This window comes from Chaetura pelagica, unplaced genomic scaffold, assembly GCF_000747805.2.
Source record: "Chaetura pelagica isolate M959 unplaced genomic scaffold, ChaPel_1.0 scaffold436, whole genome shotgun sequence".
In the NCBI taxonomy this organism is placed as follows: Eukaryota; Metazoa; Chordata; class Aves; order Apodiformes; family Apodidae; genus Chaetura; species Chaetura pelagica.
This window is the reverse complement of record NW_009953651.1, coordinates 1,080,865-1,096,753: the sequence shown is the minus strand read 5'-3', so window position 1 is coordinate 1,096,753 and position 15,889 is coordinate 1,080,865. Positions and strand designations below refer to the sequence as shown.

General features: G+C 36.3%; 1 protein-coding gene across 2 annotated transcripts in view; it reads left to right on the top strand.

Moving 5' to 3' along the window:
• PDE6C (phosphodiesterase 6C, cGMP-specific, cone, alpha prime) overlaps positions 1-13,824 on the top strand; it is a 28,346-nt gene extending 14,522 nt beyond the window's left edge. The window contains exons 10-22 of one of the 2 annotated variants that reach the window (XM_010000041.1): positions 234-377; positions 461-529; positions 3,153-3,299; positions 3,678-3,785; positions 3,893-4,002; positions 6,050-6,137; positions 7,567-7,667; positions 8,269-8,376; positions 8,612-8,675; positions 9,448-9,522; positions 9,667-9,750; positions 10,778-10,931; positions 13,760-13,824. In XM_010000041.1, coding sequence (XP_009998343.1) covers positions 234-377; positions 461-529; positions 3,153-3,299; positions 3,678-3,785; positions 3,893-4,002; positions 6,050-6,137; positions 7,567-7,667; positions 8,269-8,376; positions 8,612-8,675; positions 9,448-9,522; positions 9,667-9,750; positions 10,778-10,931; positions 13,760-13,824 — 1,317 coding nt within the window. Of the gene's footprint in view, positions 1-233; positions 378-460; positions 530-3,152; positions 3,300-3,677; positions 3,786-3,892; positions 4,003-6,049; positions 6,138-7,566; positions 7,668-8,268; positions 8,377-8,611; positions 8,676-9,447; positions 9,523-9,666; positions 9,751-10,777; positions 10,932-13,747 lie in introns of both variants that reach the window. The other variant, XM_010000040.1, reaches the window with a different exon arrangement.
• The last annotated feature ends 2,065 nt before the right edge of the window (positions 13,825-15,889 follow it).

Genomic DNA, 15,889 nt, shown 5'->3' with positions numbered 1-15,889 from the left:
GAGTCCTGTATTAAAGATGGGAATATGGGCCCTTAATTACTAAGTTGAGACAAATAACATCATTAAAAGATGCTAACAGAACCTGTTGATGAAAGGTGAAAGCCTCTAACAAGTAGAGTTATACATTGCTTTTCAAAGGGCACTACCAAGGCACTGAAGTTTAAGTAAGTTCAAATTTTCAGTTATATTTTATCATCATGGTGTCATCTCCACTTTGCTTGGCTTTGTTCCAGTCTCTCACACAGTTCCTGGGATGGTCTGTTTTAAATACTGACACTTATGACAAAATGAACAAGCTTGAAAACAGGAAAGACATTGCTCAGGAAATGCTTATGTACCAGACAAAGGCAACCCCTTCTGAAGTTGAATCTATACTGGTGAGTTTCTCCTCACAGTCACAAAATTGAAGTAGGAAATTTGCTACACAAACGCTTCATTTCTTACTCATTTTCATTTTCAGAAATACAAGGAGAAATTAAATGCAAATAGTATAGAAGAATGTGATCAAAAGGATCTTATCAGGATTTTGGTAAGTCATTAAACTGAAAATTCTGCCAGCATGTTTATATCAAATAGCAATGCGTCCTCATTATAGAAAAAGTTGTGTATAGCCAGACCCTGACTAATACAATTGAGTTCCACAAGCTAGATGGATTTGATTTAATCATCTTCAACCTCTTCAGTTTGTCTATATGCACACCCCACTGTTACCTATAGGGAAATATTTTGTCCCAAATATGTGTTAAGAGACTTGGATAGTCAGAGTTACATAGAAAAGTTTTAAATGCTAATATTCTTTAAGTATCCATGGGGACAGTGCTATAATTGCAATTTAATGTATTTAATTTTGAAAATATGAGAAGGAACATTGATGTAAGGTCATTCTGGGTAAGAGAATACATGTAGGAGTGTCCAGTGGAACTAACCTACTTTCAGATGAATTTTCCTGCATTTCCTTAGGCACAGAAGTCCAAAGAGAGTGATCAGTGACAAAACAGATTTGACCTAATTGGTTAAAACTGCTCCTACTAAAACAAGTCACTTTCTTTTCCGGACTGTGCAGCCCTCTGGCTGCCTTACTATTTCAATCTAGAAAGCGAGTGCCCTTTTGGAGGAAAACGGTTTGTGCTCTCTTAGTGAACTTCACATTTTCTTCTGGAGCAGTACTGGAGCACAGGCACTGGCTTACTTTATCTGAAACAAAATTCAAAGATGTGCTCCAGGAAAATACTGAATGAATTTCCACTGTTAATGGATCAGAAAAGAGCTAGGGTGAAGAAAAGGGGTTAAATACACACAAATCGGTTGACTTCCAGTACCAAACAATTCACGTATTTCCTCCTACTACATCACATTTGCTAAAGCAGATATAGCCATAGCGAAAAGATCTCATTAAACTATTTTTTAGTTATGTCCATGTCTATGCAGGAATGCAGTGGTGTTAATGTTTTGCTGCCTTCCACAAAACAGATGCTCACGCAGCTTAAAAGTGGTGAAACCAAAAAACACCAACAGACCTTGTGTCCCTTACCATACCTTTTAACATACATTTAATTTATCTGCATGAAGAATTGAAAAATTAATAGATAAACATTAAAAATATATCTCTACTAGTAGAGCAACAAGTAATTCTTATGGTACAGGCTCTAAATATAAAAACATAATACTGGTACGAATTTTTGAATCTCCAAAAATCCATTAAAATGAGTTATCTGAACATTGAGGAGTCATAAATTCAAAGGTATACTATCTTCTGCACTGCCAAGGCTACATGGCAATGCTTTATCCTTTTATAAGACCTGGAATCCCAGATAGCTAATGGGATAAAGCAGGTGTTCCTAGATCTGATGATTCACAAAGTAATGGGTCTTAAACCACCCCTGCTCCACGTGGTTTCCTTGTCCTTGACCTCAGATCAGAGTAAATACACAGGAAAATCCCAGGGAGAAGGAAATACCTGCCCTTCAGAGACAGAAAAATCCTGAATGGCATCCAGACAGCTTCTAATGAAATTTAGTATGTGGGGCACTTATACAGTCCACTATTTCTAGAATGATCTCTCATTTTCATTAGTGGTCAGAACCATTCAGAATAGACTGTTATGAAGTACAGAAAGGCAATTACTAGGATAGAATCATGACCAACTCCAGCACTAGAAAGCAAATCACTCCAAGGGATGTGCAGTAAGCCATAATAACCATCAATACTATATGCTTCGTACATTTCAGCACTGAAACAATATATACTGTATGCATATACTGAGACCATTCAAGAGCTAAGCAGTCAAGAATCTGCTGCAAGCAAACAAGAACACAACAAATAAGATCTGTGAATTTCTACATCTGATCTTGTAGGATTTTCCAGTCCACTTTCCATGTAGCAAATCAATTCTACAGGTTTGCCTATTAAGTATATATAGCCTATCACAAAGAGAGACTGTCACAGAGGACAGGGTAAGAGAGACTAATTTTGAGAGTTGGTTGTGGAGCAGAAACAAACCATCATCACTCCAGATGTTAAAAAACACAGAGGAATCTTTGCTTGCCTAAAGTCTCTCCAAGAGAAGACAAGGCTATGGGTAGGTAGGCATGCATGCAAGCCTTGTGTTATAAAAAAAAAAAGTTGTTGTTACTTTATTGTACTGTGAAAGTAAAAAAATGTTTTGTTCTAGACAGATTATTTTTAGTCACTATATTAATGACTATTCATAAGATCCAAAAGGGAAGAACAACACTTAACAAGAACAACTTCAGTTATGTAAAAGATGGACTGCAGTGTTGAGACCAGGCTGAAAGTGGGAGAACCACAGTATTTTATATAAGGATGGAGAAATTCCAAGGCTTGATATTTCTCATCTAAATCTTGAGATGGTCACAACAGATTGTGGCAGAGTAGGAGAAACAACAGATTAAGAGTAGGAAGAACACTCCTGGCCAAGACTTTTACCTATCCTCTTAGAGGAGAAAGCCAGCAGTTATCACCATTGTGTTTCTTAACTTAATACATTTGTACTGAAACGTGAGGCCTTTGAAGATATGTATAGCATGTACACTGTTTTTAGGCAATGTTTCCACTGAAGTCAGAAAATAAAAAAGTCTTTCTGACTTTGTTCTTGCTAGAAAAACCCTTGTGTTTTTTGCTTTTCCCCACAGAAAGAAGAACTACCTGATCCAAAAGATTTCGAGCTGTATGAATTCCGCTTCAGTGACTTTCCTGTTACAGAACATTGCCTGATAACTTGTGGAATACGACTCTTCTTTGAGATAAATGTTGTTGAGAAGTTTAAAGTCCCAGCTGAGGTCTGATTTATTTTATCTTGTTTATTTTAAGGCAGAAGAAAAATAGCTGATTGTAGGTATTTTAATATAGAAGTAGGCAATACTCAAATATTAGTGGTATGGATAATATTCTTCCATGCCTAATTAAACATTTGCATATTTGAAAGAAAAACTTAAAACTAATTTTGAAATTGTGTGATCTATGGCAGGAATTAAATCAACATGCATTTACATAAGAATAATTTGCTGTTTCCATGCTTAATTCAATGAAAAGCAATTATTTTCATATAACTCGTACATTATTACAGTAATTTCCTAGTATATTCCAGCAGTTTTATAGACATTCCATCATTTTGTTTCAATTAACAGCACAGTCTTAATCACTTCTGTTCATAATAGGTTCTTACAAGGTGGATGTACACAGTCAGGAAGGGTTACCGAGATATCACTTACCATAACTGGCGACATGGATTCAATGTGGGACAAACAATGTTTACTCTACTGATGGTAATGTTGCTAATATTAACCTTACATGAATTATTGGGTTTTCCTTTCAATTCCAACTGGAAAATTCAGGAAGGTACACATTTAGAATTGTCTATTTTCTTTTACAGACAGGCAAAATAAAAAAATACTATACCGATCTAGAAGCCTTTGCTATGGTTGCTGCTGCTTTCTGCCATGACATTGATCACAGAGGGACCAATAACTTGTATCAGATGAAGTAAGTAAAAATGCTCAAATGTTTGGATAGGCAGTATTTTTAGTGGGAATTAAAAAAAATAAAAAATGTTAAAACTTGCAAAAATATAAGGTATATATTCCATATTAATCTGGCATGAATGAACATCTATCCTTCAGGAGATTTATGTTCAGAGCATTTGTTGTAACAGCTAAAAACACAAAGTCAAAATGCAAAAGCAGAACCTTAGAATGATCTCCTGGAGCTGCAATAAATTTTCAAGACACTAAGCTCCTACAGTACTTGGATTGTAGCAGAGCTCATGCATGTGGGGCCAGAAATAAATGAGAAAAGTTAAAATCCTTAACTGGATTATTTTTTGCAAGACAGGGCGTGAGTACTTTTCCTGAGAGGGATTCAGGATGTGGCATAGCCAAAGGCCAGTTTAGAGTGAGACAGGATTTAAACTGCACTCTTTTTCTGCTTTCTACTGTTCCATCCAACTAGCTCAGTTTCCACCCCCCCACCCCATCCCCTGTGCCCTTCCCCAGTTTACTGATTGATGTAGGTCCTTTCCTGATGTGTAATCTCCTCGTGTTATAGAGGATTCTGAGCTAAAGAGCTTGTGTTCTGCCACTGGGTCCACATGCCAGTAAGTTACACATCACGAGGTTAAGCTTTGCCATTCATGCTCTTTCTCCTGTGAGAAAATATTCTAAAGGATTTATGTTTTTCCCATGTCTGTTATGAAACAATATTAATTAACAGATGCTTGCTATTAAAAATATTAATTAATTTTGTTTCAAACTTATCTTTTCATTACAACATTATATAACATGGTGAGACCCACTCTTCTCCTTAAGGGTGGACAACCTACCATTTAGTCTTTTATGTGATCTGTAAGGGCTTGATTCTATGTGCCAGACAGAGACCACACATTCCTCAGAATGTCAAGTGTGCCCTAAAATTATAACTGTAATTGTGAGTACGCACAGTTTTCCAGGAACTGTACCTCCAGAATGATTCATACTCCTCTGACCCAACACTCCTCCCAGGAAAGGCGTTTCAGCAGTGACGCCAGGGGATTTTCTGATTATTCTCAGGGATTCACCAGGTGACGTAGGAGAGAATGACAGATGCTGATTCCCATTCAGCGAACTGCCTCTCATCCAAAGAAGTTTAAGGGAGGTTTTAAATCTTCCTACCGTGGTCTTCCGTAGTGGAAAGCCATCTACATGAGCTCATAATGCAGTAAAGCTATTTGTAAAAGTTACCAGGCTTTGCCACAACAGTTCTAATTACAAGTCAGTAAATTCAGGTAGTGTGTAGCAAACCACCTTGGGTTATCTGAGAAATGGTATTATTAGCCAAGGGAAGAAAGGAGGAAAATACACTTACAAAGAAACACCTGGAGCCTATGTGTGGATACTTCTTTCCTCCTCCTACCATAGCCTGATGCAGATCTCTTCTGCTTGAGGCTTAGCCCAACATCAGAGGAATGCTATGAGCTCTGTAGTAAAACTGAACACACCTGAGCTCTCAGGACTGGCACAGTCCATAAAACAGTGATTTTCAGAGAGAGAAGGAGCCCAAAAGCATTAGAGGAATTAAAGTCCATTATACTGTTACTTTAGATTTAATTTACTTACACTACATTAGAATCACAGGGGACATGGGCCACAGTCATTACAGACAGACAAGAGTTCAAAAGCTGTGACACACAATAAACACTAAAAGATACATACAGGCTATTTTTAAGGTAAACAGAAGTTGCGTAGATTAAACAAACAGCATAACTGAACATGCAAGACAAAATACAGGCATGTTTTGAAACTCATTTTTTAGTTTTGAGGCATCTAACAATGCGTTTGACTTCAGGGCACAAAACACCCAGTGTGCTCCAATTCCCATCACTACTCAAGTCACAAAAGTAAAGGCAAGCATTTTTTTTCTCTCCATCATAGCAATGGTTAAGATATATATAACTATCAAATGTGCAGATCAGAAGCATTTTCATTCTAAAAATCTGAATCCTTAATCAAAAATATTGCCTTCAAAATATTAAAAAGAACTGTCTCTTCTTCAACAGGTCAGCTGCTCCACTGGCAAAACTTCACGGCTCTTCCATATTAGAAAGGCATCACCTAGAGTACAGTAAAACTCTACTGCAAGATGAGGTATGTCAGCATGAGGCTTCTGCTCACACTGATCAACACAAAAGATATGATTAATTTCACCATGTCTCATTCATTCTTCTATGTCCAGATTAAGAAATTATACTAAAATTTTGAAGTTTAAACCAAATTCCTGTGCATTGTCCACTTTCAGAGAAACATCAGTAATTCCACCAGAAATTGACTCAAGACAGAAAAACTTTTCCCCTGCGCCTCAATCATACTCCTTATCTTTTTTTTCTGCTTTCACAAAACAGCTGATGTTGAAACCAAAGCAGAGAATACAACACAAATCCACAGAACGATGTCATTAAGCTGCTGCCCCTGGCTCAGGCCAGGGTTCTGCCGGGGGCTCTGGCACCCCCAGAATGCAGGGAGGGCCTCCCAGGCCACACCACACACACACATACCTTGCTAGAACACAGCAGGTAACACCAGGCTCTGCTGCAGCTCCCATTACTGATCCACCCCGAATTAGGCAGATGGCACCAGCTGCTCCCCCCAGCAGCCTGAGGAGAGGCTCCCGCCCGGTCTCTCAGGCTGAGCAGGAGGCGGCAGCGCAGCCCTGAGGCCCTGTGCTCTGAGGCGCTCCCCTCTGGCGGGGCTCGGGCGGCCTGCCCCTACAGGGGCCTCTGCCCTGGCTGCAAGGGAACGAAGCATTTACAGCCCTTTGCTACGTATTCTGCATGGAAATAAGATTGAACAGGCAAGGCTTGAAGACACGTGCCCCTTCCATCCCACCTGCTGGCAGCAGCATGGCGCGCATCCACTTCCACCCTCGTTCTTCATTTTCTAAGCCCTGTGGTGCTGCTGTTTCTTGGCCTCGTCAGGCCACAGAATAAATCCTTCCACTAACCAGTAGCACAACGATCATAAAAACCCCCCAAAGATTTATGATAAAACCTCATCCCAAAACACCACAAGCCACCTTTTCCTTCCCTTGATGGCAACGTGAGGTGCCAGGGACCGACCCCTGCGCTTTGCGGGAGCAGCTGTCAGGACCTCGGGAGGCCCTCAAAAGCAGCACTGCTGTGCCCTGGCTTCTCACAGGTGTTCTCAGTTAAAGAAGGAACAAACAACTGTAATTTCTTTAGCAATTATGTGGGGTACAGGTGGTTTTCTTTGGTTTTCATTTATATATGGCAATAGCAGGACTTGCAACTGTTTGAGTCCCTGTGCATTCAGCAATTTGTGCAGCCTCTGGGGGCAGCAGCTTAGATTCAACTACTCATTTATGCAGCAACTTAGCCACTTCTTAGCCTTGGGTAAAGGCCATCTTTACCAACTGAGTAATTTTTCATTTGTAGCATATTTTAATTTAGGGACTGTAGGGGGTCAGGTTTTTTATACTATTCTGTGAAACAACCTGTGTAGCACAAATCCAAAACAGTGTTATAGTAGAAATTGAACTAATATACTTTCTATCTTGCAGAGCTTAAACATCTTCCAGAACCTAAACAAGCGCCAGTTTGAAACTGTTCTACACTTATTTGAGGTTGCAATAATAGCGACGGACTTGGCTTTGTACTTCAAGTAAGTACTAGCTTCTCTATAACTTCTTACTAAAAAAAATATTAATCCTAAACAGTTTATAAATGTAGGGTTTAGTTGTTTATATGCAGAGTACAGAGCTACATTTAAAATTGTCATTAAGCCTAATACTTCTAGAAAACTTGAGACATTCTTAGATTCATTTTAAGCTTTTAAACTAGAGAACACAAAAATGTATATAATCATTACTATAAATTTAGTATGTAATTCAAATATGCTCTTAGTTAAAGTAAACACTGTATTTCAGAAGTATAGATTCTGTAGCCTAATTGTAGCATACCATACTAAAAGCACTCATACTAAACAGGAGTATGCTTTAATATGAAGAGTTACAAAATCGGTTATTTGTTTCTTTGCCAGGAATCCTGACATAATACCTCACATGTCAGTGGTATACAGAAAAATCTAAATGTGCTAGGTTACCTTAAAATTTTGAGTTCAATGGGATGAAGGCATCACTTTGATACTACGACTAGGACACTCCTTTGAAAAAGCATAAATATTAGAAATACAATTTTGTATTTAACTTTTAATGCAGGAACTTCTGTTCACTAATACATTGTTTACTGGTATGTTTCAACAGGAAAAGATCTATGTTTCAAAAGATTGTGGATGCAATTGAAAAAATGGAAACCGAAGAGGAGGCTATTAAATACATATCTATTGACCCAACCAAAAAGGAAGTAATCATGTAAGTGGTTAATATTTTGCTCTTTATTCAATCAGTTATCTAGGACCAGATTTTAAAACAATTTGGGCAATGTAAATTAAGACTTGGTGTTATTGCCTGATGATGAACATAATCATGATTTAAAATTGGAAATAGATACCTACAATCTTAGGAAAATGTGCATTCATCTGCACATCATTTTTTTCCTATCGTAATCCTAACTATACTCCTGGGGTTTTTTTTTGTTTTTTCAAAGGGCTATGATGATGACTGGATGTGACCTGTCTGCTATAACCAAGCCTTGGGAAGTACAAAGTAAGGTAGGTACTTTTCAAATAGACAATATTGCATTTGCTATCAGTTTTACTGCCTATCAATTGCAGGCTAATTTATTAAAAATTCAGTAATTAGATAGATATTTAAGCATCTTTACCCAACTGTGTTTCCAGAAAACCAACTCTATTTTTCTGTTGCTGAGTGTAAGGATTCCATGATGCCTCTCCCCAACCACTCTACCATTGTTCTACCCTCTCTACATGTCCTTCAGCTAAAACTGGTCTCCCTGATTCTATCAGCTGTTGTAGCTACCCTTAAATATCACTCCGTTAATTTTTTATTTTTCAGGTATATTTAATATTCAGCTTTAACAACAGTATGATTGAATTAATTGTGTCTATGCTGTAGATGTTGGTGCCATTTCAATGTAGTTTAAACATGCAAAAAATAAATTCTGCAATCGCTTTGTAGACAAGTTCTTCAAGTACTTCAGTACTTATTGACCATCGTACTGAAGCTCATTACTTAGCCTTACAAGAATAGCAGAACTCAATTGTGCTTGACCAAAACTCCCTATTTCCAGCGAACTTTTTAAACTACTGAGAGATAATGCAGCTAGCAAGAAATAAGTCCTTTCTTTGTGGAATGGAAATTAGTAATAATAGTTAAGTAGCAAATTGAGAAGACATTGATTTAAACAGTAATATGCCAGTTCTTGGTTAACCAACATTTTAGCATTTTCTGAATAGCCATTTTCTTTATTTATTTAAATTTATTGCTTTCTGCTGACACTTCCAATGAATTGTGATTATTCAGGTTGCCCTCATGGTTGCAAATGAATTCTGGGAGCAAGGTGACCTGGAACGAACTGTGCTACAGCAACAACCAATTGTAAGTACTAAATAATTTAACTATGTTAAGCAATAGTAACTGTTACTAAAACATTGACTAGATAATGATCCATGATGCTTACTAGTTCTTTATACCAAAAAGCATTGTGTCTACATGATCTGAATTGCTGCTGTTCTTTTCCAGCCTATGATGGACAGAAACAAAGGAGATGAACTACCTAAGCTCCAAGTTGGTTTCATAGATTTTGTGTGTACTTTTGTGTACAAGGTAAAGATACTGTTTTTCTTGTTTTCCTCCCACAGCAGTTCTGACAGCACAGTTAGTGACAAACTGTTGCAGTTAAAAATTCTAGGCAGCAGCAGGACTCTTGGTCACAGGGCAAACAACTATCAAAACTGCCAAAAAATTTCAACCTTTTGATACAGAAAAGAATTGCTCCCACAAAGCAAATTCAAGAGATGTGAAGCCAATTAATAAGTGAAAATCTTGGTGAAACCTGAGTAACAACCTTTTGTTACTACCTTGAAAGACTAAGTTAGACTCTCCACAGACCCATTTAACATAAAAACGCAACACATGGTTAGAGAAAGCAGTTAATGGCACAGAAAAGGGAACAGGAAACTTGCAATATTCTGAAAATAGAGATATTCTGTTTCTTCTGTAAGGCACATGCCAACATCCTTAATCCCTGTCTAGCTTTTAATATGATCCCAAAACGTAATGCAAAAACGTGACATGTTTTTAGTATTTTAACATCTTCAGATACATCCTCATCTGCTTGGAATATACTATAGAATACTAGACTTTTTAAAAAATTATATTCTGATACTGAAAATAATATGATAAAATATAATGTATCATAGTTATACTTTTATTATATGAATCAGACCATTAACTGTGGGACTAGGTAAGACACTAAAAGGTGCAGTATAAAATTCAGATCTTCTATACCTGACTGTGCACAGTATTAATCCAAAACAGCACTTCCAAAACTATGTCATCACTGCAGGGCCAAGAACATGCTTTCAAATGTGTACCATGACGTATTTGCACGACTTCTTTTGAATTTTTTTCACGTCTACAGAAAATCCACTACCAGAGATGGAACAAGTGTTTAAAAAAAGAGAACGAAATCAAGTAAAATTAATTCATCTAGCATAAATACTAAATTAGATAAACTAGGAAGATGAAAGCTTGTTTTCTCTGTGAAGTAGCAGTATTTCCACAAATGAAGAAGGTACAAAACATCAGTGTTTACAAATTTCTAATTTACTAATTTAACTTGTTTGCATAGGAATTCTCGAGGTTTCACAAGGAAATTACACCTATGTTTGATGGTCTCCAAAACAATAGGGTTGAATGGAAAACACGAGCTGATGAGTATGAAGAGAAGATGAAAGCTATTGAAGAACAAAAGAAAAAGGAAGAAGAAGAAGCTGCCAAAAAAGGTTAAGTATCTTCTAAGGTTTTCATTTACATCTATATTTGTAAGGCAGTCAAAATATTCTCTTTCTCTCAAATTCTCACATGCAGTGCACGTGTGCAGTATTCTATTAAACTTTATATTAATGGTACGTGAGTTCTGAATTAGCCGAATTAGCTTTATCTTTACTTGGAAGCAAAGTCAACTTTAAAGATTACACAAATCTGGTACACTGACTTAAATTTTCTAAATTGTGAAACTGTAGAAAATATGATGATCACAAAAGTGAAGGGAAGGTAAAATTTCTTTTGCCTTAAAACTTAACATAATTAAACACTTATTTATCTTTTAATGCTGCAATCACCTGAACTACTAGAGATATATTAAAACTGTGTGATATCCACCCCAAATACACCAGGTGCTTTCTGTAAGCTGAACAATTATAAGCATAAGGAAAAGAAATGGGAATGGACAGTGTGCATTTGGAACATAAAACAGCTGTGCGAATCCCCACTTTTCTTCCAAGTTTAAAATAAAGCTATTGTCTCTAGTTCCCCAACATCAGTTTCTTGGCTGAAATATACTCACATTACAGATTTAACACTTTCTAGTATTACACATTTAACACTAATCTTACTAAGACAGCCCAGGTCCTAAAATTGCAAGTATGGTTCTGCATATGATAACCTGGAAGAGAATCTGATTTTACAGAAACTGAGAACCTATTACTCAAGTGTAAGACTGGAATGAGTCACGTTATTTTTATTCTGTATTACATGTGAAAAAAGTCAATCTCTCTGCCAAACAGCTGAGATGAATGAAAAGGTTCAAAGAATAAAACAAAAACATATGTGATTACTACAGAACGATTTATTGTCACCTAGCTTGAAGAAGAAAAGTTAGTTTACTCTGAGTGTATTTCACATCTTTAAAACATAAACCAGTACTGGATAATTTATTTGTTAATCAGTTTGTGGGAAATAGGTGAGTATTATTCACATTTCACACAAAAGAGAGTTTACTCAAGGCCACACATTAAGTTACTGTCAGACTGTGAAGTGGAACTGCAGCTATTGGCTCCTAAAATACATTATACTAGGCTAAAATGTAAAAAAACCCATTGCTGCACAATGGTTAAAAAGTATTTTAAGTTACATTATTTGATCAAAGCAGTCTAAGAAAATGAGTCAAATGCTATTACTGCAATAAAACTAGAAGAAATATTTTGGTCTGCTCACACTGTGACAACACTTGTATACACTTTCATGGAAATTATACCCACACCACTGTCTCCCAAATTTAAAGACACTTTTCCACAAATTAACTATATAATCTTATTTTTTTAAGATTAATTTACTGCTGAGAACTAGCTGGTTATGGGTATGAACAAAGTGCTTTTTCCTTATACTGGAATGTAAGCATTTGAACTTCACAAAAATACCAGCAAAACAAAACAAAATAACCCAGGACCTACACACAAACCTCCTTACACATTTGCTTTCTTGGCAAGGAGTATAGTAACTGAAGTTTGGTGCTATGCGCTTAAGTATAAGGTTCTTACATAAAAATTAAACACTCAGGTATTTCTCCTCACACTTGACATTAGAACAATCTTATATCACTGGTATTTTGGAATCACTTAATCACTGACCTAAGGAAAGAAGTATTTTCCCCCAAGGCATCTTAAACATGCAAGCATGGACAAGCTGATTTGCAGGAGCTAAGTTTCTGATATTTGCATATCATAACTGGCATCACTAAATGTACGTGAATTATTTTGCATCTTTTAAAACGTGCACTGGAATGAGGCCATGTGTGTTTGTGAGAAAGAGATCTGACACTGTCAAATCAAGGCCATGTAAATATATGGGTTTGTTATCAGTTCATACAAACAGTAATTTGATACATGCTGAACCACAGTGGTTTCTCTAGATCACACTGACCTGGCTATTCTTAGCATGTCAGTAGACAGAAAACAAAATAACATATGTGCTGAACCACTACAGTGGAAAGTTCAGAACAGAAACTAAGAATAGAGTATTAAACTAAGAAAATAAAATACATATTTAGTAACATAAAGTTGATTATAGCCACAAATTACAGAGGGTAGGACACTGATTATGTGACATGTTTCAATGCAGGTGGAAAGGGTCGAAAATGACCTAGTAACATGGTGATCCACAGCTTTCAAATGTAAGTTTTAATTCTAATATTGGTATCTTGCCTTAAATGAAACTTAAAGCACAATTGATCACATTGAAAGAATCTTAACTATGACCAATGAACATCTGTGGAATCATTTGAGAGACAGTATGAGTAGCTAAAGACAACAAACATAAAAACTGTCTCTCTTCCTTAATTTGTAATTAACAGAGGGATTCATGCAGGGTTGGATAAAGGTTTATACAATTAGGTCAAATTAAAGCTTTTATATAATCTCCTTCAAAAATAGATTCACATATTATATTGATCCAAGAGTTTATTTCTTTTGCATGGCTTCCATACCTCAGTTTTGTGTGTGTGGGACAGAGTTATATATATATCTAACTACTGAAACTTTCCAGGAAGAGTGGTTCAGTGTGTGTTTGGTCTGTTGAGAAATGGTAGTGTCAACTGCAGCACTTCATACACATACACATATATAGCATGTGTTACTGTTTCATATTCCACTTGTCCACACAAGTAATGAAAGCACATTCAATTTTCAGGTCAAACACATATAATATGCATATCACAAAAGCAATACCTTTTAAACATGAATTTTAGAACATGAATTTAGCTAAAATTAACAGAAAATACTCACTTTCTTTTCCTTCTCTTTTTTTTTAGCTGAAAGTGCAGCTGCAGCTGCAGCTGGAGGTGGCAGTGGTGGTGGAAGTGGAGAGGATGGAAAATCCAAAACATGTATAATTTTGTAATACTTTGTCTCAGACACCATTTCTGCTACTGAAAAGACATCTAGGAAGAACTTCAATGAGCCCCAGTGGATTTCTGCTTCGCATAGAGTAGTAAAAACGAATCTCTTTACAATCCTCTTAAACACTTGCCATTTGTTCGAAATAGTTTTTAATGGAGTAAGCAAACATGACTATTAAAAATTGGAAAATTTAAAGAAAAAATAGTGTTGCAAAATGAGCTAACTGTGCACTCTAGATATTTTTTCGTGTCAATTTATATACAGTATTTTTTATAAAAAAAATGTAACTTCTGCACACTGTCCAGAAAAAATATAAACAATTTTGACAAATCTTACATGAAATCACTGAATGAAATCTAACATGTACAATTTAAAGAAAAAAATGTGGGTTTCATAACTTGTATATTTAGATTTTTATATTAAGTCTATTTCCTTAATCTGGAACTGTGTCCTTTTCCTTCATTCTCAATACTATATTAAGTTCTAGAGTAAACATCTTCACTTTAGGAATGGTCAACACAGTTTCCTGGGTCATCTCTTATTAAAGGTAGGCCCACAGTACAAATAAAGCTGTAAATTGTGGCTGTAGCTCAGAAAAAAGCCTCTCTTGCTCGTGTGCAAATGGCTCTGCCAACAGCTTAAGCTGACCACCTTTTCTCATAAAAACCTAAGAAGGGAGACTGTAGACATCATACTGCATACAAGTAAGAGTTTACTAAGATACCTGTATCAGTATGTCTGTGGCAGCATGCACATTCAAAGGCATTTTAAAAGGCTCAAACACTCCCAATGAACCTTTTTAAAAATGCAGTAAATTAAAGTATTTGAGACCCAAGGACCTAGCACCAATTTAATCTTGGGAGGGAGATGAGAGCAGAAATAGAACCTATCAGAATTCACACTACCTCCCTGTCAAGACGACAGACAGCACATAAATTAGCTCTTCATAAACAACAATCTCCCTACCAAAACCTTCTGTTCTTGAAGAATGACTGGGTCTGCTCCATAGCTTCTACTCAGGTCTCACAAAGCCAGCTCCTCCTGCAGAAGGGAGGAAAATGGCTAATATATTATGCACATATCTAAGTATTCACTGGAACCAGTTCAACTCTAAGAGGAGATGGATGTCAAATGCAATTCCTGCAATAAACAAGTTTGACATGCAGACTCAATCCTGCCACTTTTATTCCCCTTTTTAAGAAAGCAGAACCATTTATTTTTCCTCTGAATGGCCCTGAGCACCCACAGAGCGGGGAGAATGCCTGAATGATTTGCCATGTTATATACATTTCTAAGAGTGCACTATAAACATAGATGCTGTGTATAACTATCACCCAAAATTAAAGCATCGCACAGAAAAATTCCCGCATGACATCTATAAATAAACCAAATATTTTATGCAAACTTAGATATGACATAAAACCAGGTATTATGTATTATTTTCTGTATTAAATGGAGATACTAGAAAAAGCCATTTCAAGGTTGTTTCATCATGTAATTTTATTCAAATTGTATTATGTATTTAATATGTATACTGTACCTTTTTATAACTTCATTTTAAAGGCCCAAAGAGGAGTTAGTTATCCAGAACATATACTTAACATACAATACTTAATATACAATACTTGAAGCAAAAAATATAGCAACACATGCAACAAAAGCCCCTCTGGGCACGTTGCATGTATGTAAGCAGATTGCTGCAGATTGGATTTGACTCTCAACCAAGCTTGCAAGATGACAGAGAATTAACCTTTAAATCCACCTTCTTATCTAAATAAGCCTTCACGCAAGGCTACGTTTATTTCTTACTCAATGACACCCTAATTATGTCCTTGTACTGTCATCTATTATGTAAGTATGAACTGTTTAAAATGTAATTATGTTAAGTAATACTTGTAGATAGAGTTCTCATTCCTATGAGTACATGTAAAATGTTCATAAATACACTGCAACCATATCTGCTGTTATATTTTCCACATCAAATATTTATTATAAATACTTTATATTAAAATACCTATAGTGAGAACTACTGTGCAAAAATATATTTTATACAACTTTAACTTTCC